This window comes from Haliotis asinina, chromosome 2, assembly GCF_037392515.1.
Source record: "Haliotis asinina isolate JCU_RB_2024 chromosome 2, JCU_Hal_asi_v2, whole genome shotgun sequence".
NCBI lineage: Eukaryota > Metazoa > Mollusca > Gastropoda > Lepetellida > Haliotidae > Haliotis > Haliotis asinina.
Window position 1 is genome coordinate 97,036,748 of NC_090281.1, and position 11,427 is coordinate 97,048,174.

Here is an 11,427-nt window from a genome sequence, read left to right on the forward strand (position 1 = left end):
TCTCTCAGTCATAGTGCAAACACGCAGATCATTAAGGGGCTGTGAAGTACTCGGTGATTGTCAGTGCTATGTACGGTGGTTAAATACTTGAGCACACTCACTCGGGGTATCCGTATGTATATACGCTAACGATGGTTGATATAGGTCACTGTCGGTCAACTGGTCGCCAGGTGTCGGGAAAATAGTAATGTTAAGTATATATGATATACATGTCACATTCTGTGTTGGAGTACAAGGAGAACTAAACAGTTGCATGACTGTCAGTTGAGTTTAGGTTCAGTGTACCGAGTTACCCTTGTAAAGTAAGTGAGTTGGACATCAACTATAAAATGGATGTGGTGTAAATTGGACAAGGGTGACAATGAGTGAAGACAATGGGTATACACTTACCCAAACACGGAACTGATGAAATAATAAACACAACGTGTGTTGCGATGTGTGTTGTGTGTTGCTTAAATTCATTGTATTCTATTTCATTATTTCATTTTGTTTCTTTTGTCCTATTGCATCTTAACAAGACATTAATCGAAGCTGGGTTGTCTTGAAAAGGTATTCACATTTGACGGAGATAATGAGTTCTCCAACCCTGAAGAAACTGATTCACGTCTTAGTCTTACTTTGAATGGAAACTGACGTGCAAAAAGCATGCACTCCAAAATTGGATTTGACTTAAAAGTTATAAACACTATCAAAGGCCACCTGAACATTAGTTTAGTTATTCTCCCTAAAATATATCAAGTATCAAAACGAGACAAGTTAAACACATTATATGTATGTGAGCTTTGTTAATATCCAATCTATGTACAAACAGGTATTGATCGTTAACAGTCACAAAACGACTACACGTTTCCATTGAAAAATGAAGATGATGGCATCGGCCCTGGCATATCAATGTCTGTAGAGAGGACACAGAAAATAATCCACAAAAGAATTCCCTCTGGAAAAATGTTAATGACGCGATTTTCACAGTGTGGCAAATTTCTTGAGCTAATTGACAGCCCACCCGGGTAGTCCAGAACAGAATCGTGTGGTGCAACTTGTCACATGAACACTGTTATAGCTCAGGCTGTTTTTTGGATAGAATTTAAAGTGATTAATTAAAGCATAACGTTACTACTGGAAAAGATTAAAAAAAATAATATATAGATGTCATGCACAACAAAATCTAATAGAAGTAAATGTTATATAATAAATTAAAACTGTTAGAGTTCTTTACAGTTTGATTGTAATGATAACACAACAGAAAACTGATGAAAACGATTTGAGTAATTCGACAGACAACCGATGGGCAATTTAAAGCAAAGACTCCTCTGTGGTAACTGCAGAGGCGACGGAAACAAACCAGACAAAACTTAACAGCCACATTACATGTAACAGTTGTTCATTTAGGGGAAGTGAAAGACAATCAGACTGGGTCGGGACATTGTTACCGAGCCTGATCACTCGATCCATTTAGCCGTTCTGGGCATCCGGATATCCGTGGCCGTTAAAGCGCCCGGCGAAATACTCTTCAGACACGTGATATTCTGAGTCCCGAGTGGCCGAAATAGTGCCAATGTTTTCATTAATTTTAACTCACTGTTTTTAGAGAACATGAAGTGTTTGGTCTTGCGTTAAGCATGCGTTAGTGTGGACCAGTATTCTCACCAGCAGCAATACTAGTGTGCACATTACATGGGAGATCTATGTAGGTTATTTAAATAGAAGCTGCATAAACAATAGCGTTCGGGGAACTTACTAGTACTGTCGATTTCATCCCTTCAAAGTTTTAATCCCAACTTTCTTTCTGTATTACTGAAAGCTGCTTTACTGTTTCAGGACTAATCACTGACGTATCCGGAAGTAGCCTGACATGCCTCCCCCCTCAGTGTTTCTCCTCATAGTGACCTTGACCTACCTACCTGACCCTGCCCTCCTAGTTCAAGTCATCTCATTTGACCTTGTAGAGGAGCAGGATGTCAACGTTGCGGTAGGATCTATCACGGACTGTCTGGAACTGGATGAAGAGAAGACGGATGACCTCTTGGCTTCTCTCCGGTACAGTTTCCTGCCCCATGGGTATCCCCACAGTTCCCTGTTCCGGATCACGGATGGGAAAGGGGAGATATTTGCCGTGGAGAGAATCGACAGGGAAGAGATATGCGGTTTTGCAATGTCATGTTCTCTCAAATTAGAGCTGGTTGTGCAGTCGTCAACGCTCCAGCTGTTCAAGAAGGTTCGGGTTATTGTTGTAGTCATTGACGTCAACGACAACGCTCCTACGTTCCCATCGACGTCTGTAGCTCTGGACATCTCGGAGTCCGTGTCCGTTAATTCGTCGTTTGCCGTTGAAGGAGCAATTGATCCGGATACTGGACGCAATGCTCTTCAGACATATGATATTCTAAGAGCAGATGGAGTGTTTGACCTTGACATTAAAAAGAATCTCGATGGTGGCAGCGTTGTAAATCTTATAGTTAGAGAAACCTTAGATAGAGAGCGGAGGGATTTCTACAGAATTTATCTAATGGCGAAAGATGGTGGGATTCCTCGCAAGTCTAGTCTTCTAATGGTAAACATAACAGTCACAGATATCAATGACAACGCTCCAGAATTTGCATTTGCACAGTATAACGCCACCGTCAAGGAGGTGGTGTCTATTGGCCATGTCGTACTCAGAATTACCGCATCTGACGCTGACGCTAGTATTAGTTGGAGACCATTTTATAGAATCAGTCCTCTCCAGTCAGGTGAGGCGAGAAAATTTTTCAACATGAATCCTAGAACAGGGGAGATTACCGTCATATCCTCACTATCAGAGATCCAAGGAAGAAAACTGAAGTTCGTTGTTGAATGCGTAGACGGCGACACTCCACCACTGGTTGGTCAGAGCGAGGTAGAAATATTCGTCCAAGATACAGAAAATACAGAACCAGTTATAAATCTCAATCTCCTGAATAGCGGAATGGTGTCAGAGTCCCACAAGCTTGGAACGGTTGTAGCTCACCTGGCCGCAAGTGATCCTGACTCTGGGAGAAACGGCTACGTCAAATGTTCTATTGTGAGCTCGACATTTGCGATCCAGAACCTTGACGTCAGTGAATACAAGGTGACGTTGAAACGTTTCCTAGACAGGGAATCTGAAGGCGAAGTCGGTGGAATTATTACTTGTCAAGATGAAGGTGAACCTCCCCTGAACATCACTGAATCTTTCACAATGACGGTGCTTGATGAGAATGATAACAAACCTACCTTCACTAAAGAAGTGTATGAGGTTACTATAGAAGAAAATAACCAACCTAATGTTACGCTGCTACAAGTGACAGCACTCGACTCGGACTACGGTGATAACGGAAAGGTCCATTACTCCATCATAGAGGGGAGGAACTCCGGTGTGACGATTTCTCAACAAGGGGAGATAACTGCGCTACTTTCATTCGATCGAGAAGATAAGGTCCAGATTCCGTTGACAATATTAGCCCAAGATAACGGCACTCCCAGTTTAAATTCTACTGCAACGGTTGTGATTAATCTTCAAGATGTCAATGACGTAGCTCCGACGTTCAGCCAAAGTATATACTCTTTTGAAATTCCTGAAAACACGCCACGGGGAACTCAGGTTGGTAAAGTGTCGGTGTACGACCTTGACGATGGAAGAAACGGAGAAGTGTTTTTAAGTATTGAATTATTATTCGAGGATATTGAAAGTTTCCCGATATCTGTTACACAAACAGGGGAACTTAAAACAACCAGACCCTTAGACAGGGAAAGGGAAAATCATTTTGAGTTTGCAATACTCGCAACGGATAAAGGGAGAGAACCCATTACAAGCACTGCTAAGATTTTTGTAGATGTTAATGATAAGAACGATAATGTTCCCGTTCTCTTCTTCCCCTCTGCAATGAACGACACTATTTCTGTAGCTTACAACACTGATCCGGGTACAGTCGTGATGAACATCGATGCTATTGACAACGATGCGGGTGACAATGGCAAGCTCGAGTATGTCCTGACTTCAATTGAGAGGGTAGAAATAAGACTTGAGGACGTTGAGTTTGACGATCAAACGGAAGAAGAACTGTTTAGCCTCGATCCCGAAACAGGGGAGATAACACTATTCCGATATCCTACCCTAGATGATTTGGGGGTGTATTCTCTTAACGTCATGGTTCGAGACCACGGTACTGTGTCGTTGTCGACGAACACAACATTAATCCTAGAAATAGCTGCCAGTAATGAGACAATAGTAGCTCTGTTAACTGGTACGGCAGAAAGCAACAACAACACGACGATAGTAACGGCACTTGGATGTCTCACCGGCCTCGTCATCGTTGTAGTAGTCGTAATAATCTTTACCGTTAGGATGGTTGACAGGGAGAGAACTCTGAAACGCCAGCAACAGTTACACGTGAAAGTAGAACCTCGGGACGGCGACTTGAAGTATGATGGGGAGATCCTTGAAAGTGGCCACAAACTGAAACGTTCTCTGTCGTCCCCGAGGCTGTCTAGTCAGGTGTCCCATGGCTGGAAGTTCTTGTCAGCCTGGCATCTGGGGTCCGGCGACAGCAACAAGTTGGCGGCAGCACACAACTGGGCCAGGAATAAGGTGAGACATTTGTAGCAAAATACCTGCAGTTCATATACACCATACAAATATAATCCAAGTCCAAATTTGTTATTCTATTTATTAGACCACATGGGTACAATGTGTGAAGCTCAGTTCTGGTCTCCCCCGCCGTGAAATTGCTAGAATATTGCTAGAGCGGCGTAAGAATAAACTCACTCACTCACTGAGTTGAGACCGAATACTTTAGACCATCACAAAATGTGAAGGTAACATATACGCCTAGGTTGGTATTCGGTTAAACCTGCACTCGTACGAAATTTACCATAAAGTGTGCAAGTTGTGTAAAGTGTACAACAGAATTTATATATGGAGATTTTTTTATTCATTCTCGTCACTGGGAAAACCGTTATTCGGAATTATAGGTTGTTTCCAGTTTCGATAACTCGACACATGCTTTCAACATCGCTCTCAGTAAGGAGATTTCATTGTAAAAGCAAAGGCCGATGACACAATTTGAAGATTAACCGAGGTTTTCTAAACATTTAGTTATCATTTAATGATGTCCGTTGCTAGATCTGTTTCCTAGAACCAGACTTCAATGGAATTCGGAACAGTTTGAAATACATGTACCCTCATTTCATTTTTTTGTTTCGATGAACGTCTTTCGCGATACATCTGGTTGTCAAATATCTGTCAATAAGAGCAGCCATTACACCCTAATGTAAAATAAACTGAATATTCATAAATAAATAGAAACGGAAGTCACAGGCAAGACAACCAGATATATAAATCATCCATCCAACAATATTCAGAGAGTCGGATTTCCTGGGAATCCTGTAGTCTACAAGTTGACAAGGGGTTAAAGGTTTCTATCAATTCCTCTGTCTGTGAGATCCCATTGTCTGTGCACTCAGGCATGTGGTTATGAGACAGCATTGAGAATACTATCCCTACAAGAGCAGCCTCCAGTTAACCGCCCCTCGTTGCACCCTTTATACTGGATTTAAAAAGTCATTTCTCTGGCTAGACCACTTAACTTAGCCAGGTGACATATTACTTCTCGCTATCTCGTGCATCTAAAACGTATTCAGAGTACTGGAAGTATTGAATGTTGTCTCCAAGAGTGGATCGGTAGCAGGCAGGAATTTGGAGACACGCACTGACTTGGGACGATATGGGGAATCGTTGCTATGCAACGAAGAAAACAATCACGATCTACTCCTGCTTCGCGGGTTTCTGTTGCCATGTGCATTTGTTGCCATGGTAATATTTAAGGAGCAGGAAGAGTTAGATATGAAAGTATTCAGTAGAAAAGAAGCACTTCAATATAAAGTGAATCTGTTTGACAGATGTACAGATAAAACATCCCTCAGTGTTGTTTATATCAAGATGGAGAAAAAGAACATCCTGTATTCTGTCTCTGAGATTCATTTGAGGCGGCCACGTGGAGTTTATAGTTTGGAAGACATCACATAATGGATTCTTTATTACACCAGGTGATGCTGATTTAGACATGAATGAGAACATGCAATAAACGCAGGTTCTTCTTGCTTATGGCGGTATTGGTTTAAGACTAAACCTGAACGAACTTACAGATGTCAACCAAATGTTGTTTATCACAAAAACATTTCAAAACCAAATAAAGCATTATAAATTATACTCTAGAACTGAAAAAAAATTACTATATATGAATTTAAATAGTCCTTGTTTGTCATAGAGAAATGTACAAGCATACCAACGAAATTCAACACTGAAGTCGAGCGGATGCTACTGATTTTAAACACGTCTTGTTTGGTACAATAATACAAGCGTATAAGTTTTGTTCCGAACATCACTGATATAACAGTAAAGCAAAACAGGAATTTTATAGTTTCTGAAATTTGGAACATACTAATTTGCTGTACATCACCACACGTGAATATAGCACAAATAAGATAACTAAATGCTTTTTACGTCAGGGTAATACAGGTTGGTTTCTCTTTTGCTTTTTCTATTTTAGTTTTTGTTTTGTTTTGATTGGCCTGATTATCCTAGACATGCTGGAGCATACTATTATTATTACTATTACTATATATACTATTTGGGATGTGATTAGCGATAATTTCAGTATTATTACTATTACTATATATACTATTTGGGATGTGATTAGCGATAATTTTAGTATTATTACTATTACTATATACTATTTGGGATGTGATTAGCGATAATTTCAGTATTATTACTATTACTATATACTATTTGGGATGTGATTAGCGATAATTTCAGTATTATTACTATTACTATATACTATTTGGGATGTGATTAGCGATAATTTCAGTATTATTACTATTACTATATACTATTTGGGATGTGATTAGCGATAATTTCAGTATTATTACTATTACTATATACTATTTGGGATGTGATTAGCGATAATTTCAGTATTATTACTATTACTATATACTATTTGGGGATGTGATTAGCGATAATTTCAGTATTGGAGTTAACTTGTAAAATTCATACTGGCCTTCTTGCTCTGTAATTGATCTATGGAACACGTACTATAGCATGGAATAGACAACATGAATTATATACGCGGTAGTGCCGCAACTCAAAATGTGCATTTCTGTGTTACATGTCACAGTCGCATAGTTAAACAGACGTCACAATACCTTCTAGGTGTATAATTAATAGGTTAAATTAAGTGAAGTATAATATTATTCATCTGTATCTTTCGACAACACACTCGCGCAACACACATCTCGTTACGACGTTCCGGTATGTCAACAATTCACAAGAAAACCGTAGGCTGCGGCCAAAACCCTCCCTCCACCATGTTGTCGACAGATGATAACCAAATACCATCTATTAGTGAGAAGAACACTTCAAGTGATTTATGAACATATGCGACCAAGTTCAGGCACTTCATGAGACAAACACACCCATGCATTTCCAAATCTGTCGTGATTATAAGAACTTATTTCCCCAAACACTATAAGACACAACAGGTTGTCGGTCCTCCATTTGTCTCCCATTTTCCTCATCCAACAATACACCCTCCCAACTCCAGGGGGTATAATAGCCCTTGAGAAGACCGAACTCAACATCTCGTGTCTCGTTATCGGGGCTGGCATCCCTAGTTTATCCCCTAAATCTTTATGGGGTTTCTACTCGCCTGGAAATAATTCGCCCTTTAAAGGGGAACCTTTAAATCCTTTCAAGGGAAGATCTCCTTTCCTGGAGGCCCTTTGTTCCGGTAAGTTTTTGTTGGCAAAAATAATGACGGCTAATTTACGTATGACCATTATAAGGATTCGGGCTTTGGTTCTGAAAAGAAAAGAAGCCGAAAAAGAAAGGTATTTGTATTTTGAAGACAAGCGGATTTGAAAATGAGCTGGCCAAAGGAGAAGTTAAGGGGTTCTGGACAATGAATCGGTTTTTTTTCTTCTAACGACAAGATTGAATGATTTTTCTGTGTGAGAATGCAAGTCTGAGATCCAAGTGTGATGAATTACTCTGAGTCCTGCATCATGGCCACCAGTCCACTTTGAAGTTTCTCTCCTGACTGGAGATAGCATCTGACTCTTGGAGTAGTAACAGTTGGGGAATCTGGCCGTGAAATGTAGCCTTCATGATCTTCAGACATCGTGGTGGTCTGCTGGGGCTATGTTGTAGGTGGTATGATGTATGTGGTATGATGTACGTGGTATGATGTACGTGGTATGATGTACGTGGTATGATGTACGTGGTATGATGTATGTGGTATGATGTATGTGGTATGATGTACGTGGTATGATGTACGTGGTTTGATGTACGTGGTATGATGTACGTGGTATGATGTACGTGGTATGATGTACGTGGTTTGATGTATGTGGTATGATGTACGTGGTATGATGTACGTGGTTTGCTGGGGCTAATACACTGGGGTATGATGTAGGTGATTTCCCAACAGGTTTATATTTTCACTGATGAATAAACTATGGGAGGTCTTTGCAATTTCAAACTCTGTAAAAGTTTTATAACTCGAGATTTCGTATTTGAGGTTCGAGTCGGAGTGTGGATGTTGGACTTCAATATCGATGATCATTCTGCTTGGGCCATAAAGACACATCACCTGAAAGGATATATCCAGATGGTCGAGTTTGCGTGAGACATATCTGCAACTGACAGTATTCGTTAAAATATACATTACATTTCATCATTGGATGCCTCACCATTGTATTGTATTGTTTGTTTGAAACAAGGCCGAAAAGGGGTTCCTTCTCAGACCGAAATCCATGCGCCCATCCCTTAATATTTCATGACCCCCCCATACTACAATCCGTCTTGAACGGATATCGGAACAGCGGTTCTCATTCGTCTGCTCAAATTTAACCAAAACATCATTTTTGTGCGTGTGACGAAATAACAGTTTGGAGAACAGGTCAACGAGTTTTCAAACATCGCGTTTCCATGTCAATTAAGTAAATTTGTCGGTGTAATATGATCGTGATTTGTTTCATATTCCAATATTATTTGTACCACACAAAGCCAATATGGCCACCTGCTTCCACTGGACAAACGCCATGCGACATTTATCGTTACCTTTTATTAAAATTTGGTTTCTGGTGAAACAGCTCACAAAACAAATCCAAATTAAGTGAAAGCCCACGTGGTCTGTGACAAGGATATTGTTTACGTCTGACATTTTAAATGTTTTGGCTACCTACGGGCTTTCTCACGCGATCGCACGGTACTTGCCGGCACGCGCAACGCTACATATATTCAGCTAAATCTGCTGTAAATGGCTTCATGATAATCCCATGACATTAGTGTAGCGCACCACGCGATGCGAAAGTTTCTAAAGCAATGTTTTATTTAGTCTGGAAATGGCTATCAGACAGGGACAATGAAGCTCTGAAAGTATGGAGTTAATCGCTTGGTTATTACTGCGCGTTCAATGTTGTCCACTTGTGAGAGTTTCCAGATTAGCTGAATTCTGAAGTGGACATTGAAATATATGTCAAATATAAAGGTCTTATCTATGAAAGACTAACATTACATCCAATAACGGGTGAAAAGTTCACCGAATCGTGTGATTTACAGACTAACAAGACCTAGGGAGAGTGTTAAGATTCACTGACCACTGCTTAATTTTGATCAGTATTTGAATTTAGCGTCACGTCTCCTCAGGAGGCTCTGAGCATGGGTTTCTAACCTGTGGGCGGGTACGACGACCTAACACTTGAATTATCAAGTTAAATGACGCCATACGAAAGTGTTGTGCTTCATGTCAGAGAAGAAATACGTGATATTCGATATATGTTTGAAAAAATATGATTGTTTTTCTGATATTCATACAATCCGTTTGTGAAACTGTAATCCAACAGGTTAATAGTTCATTACGATAATTATCATTCTAATCAGATATTTGTTTTTGAATAGTTTATCGATACCTTTGTGGCTGCTTACAAATTAGAGATGATACTATTGTAAACCAGGGCAATAAAAGAAATCAACTGATGTTATATGTGTTCAGTGTGATCATATTGTCTACGTTTCTCTTCCTGCACTTCTTTCAAACACCAGTCAAGGAAGGTATCCGCCGACAGCAACGACAGTGGTACCAGCGGAGGCGACAGCGGCAAAGGGGGAAGTGACGATGATAACCATAGCAACGAAACATCATCCCTTCACGGTACCAGTCATTATATCGATATTGTTTGTCATAATTCATTTCTTCCAGCGAAGGTCGTGGTGTAATACATTGATGAATATCTGCTGAGATAATATATGAAATTTTGTAGCTATTCTGTAATCACCGAGTTAAGATTAATTTTCATAAAGCAGCATGTAATGATCTAAATAATTTTTAAGCATATTCATAATCCATGGACGTTTGATTATGAAACATATTATATGAAATATTTTGCTCTTGGTTAATTTTTAATCAAATTTATAGGTTTAATAGTTATGAAAGGTTTAGTGTATTTAGGCCCTAACATTATACACACATGTTCATAAAGATATCTCTTTGGTATTCAGTACATGTTTGTTTTGTCGTTATCATTGTCATGTGATCGAACGGGGACAACATGAACGTGCTGAAAGTGGAATGCGCATTAAGAATAGTTCCGTGTCGGATGTATACCGCTGTGTTTTGAAATGTACTCACCCATACATGTGTTAGAACACAATGATGCCAAGCCGAGGTCAACAACTCCTGGGTTTCGTGTACAGTTTATTAGTCGACTGAATCTCCAATATGAATCAGTTGCCCTTGCTTCTGTTATGCCAGTGGTATGAATGTCGCCGACTTCCTGTCGGTTTCTCACCTCAGTTATCGCTGAGTCTCAGTGATTCATTCAGATGATTTTCAACACTATATTTTATGTTACGGCCAACACATTCATTTCAATGATCTTACACTATTATAAAAATAATTTTCAGGCAATTCAACAGACCGGAAGCTCTTGCCAACTGACGACAATACGCCAGAACCAGAATACAGTGTTGTCATCCGACCCAATAAGGAGAAATTTGACTGCATGCAGAGCAGACGACTCCTACCCAAACTGGACGAGATTTCCCTTCCCTCGGACGAGCTGTATGCTGACTACTGCAGTTTGGATACAATCAAGGAAGAACCGGAAAGTCCCTACAGAGAGACCGATTTTCATTTTGAGCCCCCGGTTCCTAAACTGCGACAACCGAAAAAACTGCCAAGGAACATCGGGATCCTGAAAGATAACGAAGGTCAAGGACTCATCAGGGCTAAAAGTCGAAATGATCTGCGAATGCCCGGTGACAGTTCGGATGAAGAGACTCTGAAGAGGGCTAGTGTCGATAGCGTCAATTTGAAATGTGGCGACTCCGTCATATTTGATTTAGATCTGCAGAAAGTTGACGATATCTTCGTTTAA

The 11,427-nt window shown here is 40.2% G+C and overlaps 1 protein-coding gene across 1 annotated transcript; it reads left to right on the top strand.

The window, feature by feature from the left end:
* The first annotated feature begins 1,852 nt into the window (after positions 1–1,852).
* LOC137272139 (protocadherin-11 X-linked-like) lies at positions 1,853–11,427 on the top strand. The gene is made up of 4 exons (XM_067804492.1): positions 1,853–4,585; positions 5,822–5,897; positions 7,596–7,781; positions 10,955–11,427. Exons 1-4 carry the CDS (start codon positions 1,853–1,855, stop codon positions 11,425–11,427), a joined length of 3,468 nt encoding a protein of 1,155 aa, XP_067660593.1.

Bases quoted from the DNA above. Each gene is read 5' to 3' on its own strand.
- LOC137272139 (XM_067804492.1), top strand. From the start codon at position 1,853: ATGCCTCCCCCCTCAGTGTTTCTCCTCATAGTGACCTTGACCTACCTA. The intron at 4,586-5,821 runs GTGAGACATTTG...GTAATATTTAAG, and splicing joins ACAACTGGGCCAGGAATAAG to GAGCAGGAAGAGTTAGATAT. The intron at 7,782-10,954 runs GTAAGTTTTTGT...AATAATTTTCAG, and splicing joins CCTGGAGGCCCTTTGTTCCG to GCAATTCAACAGACCGGAAG.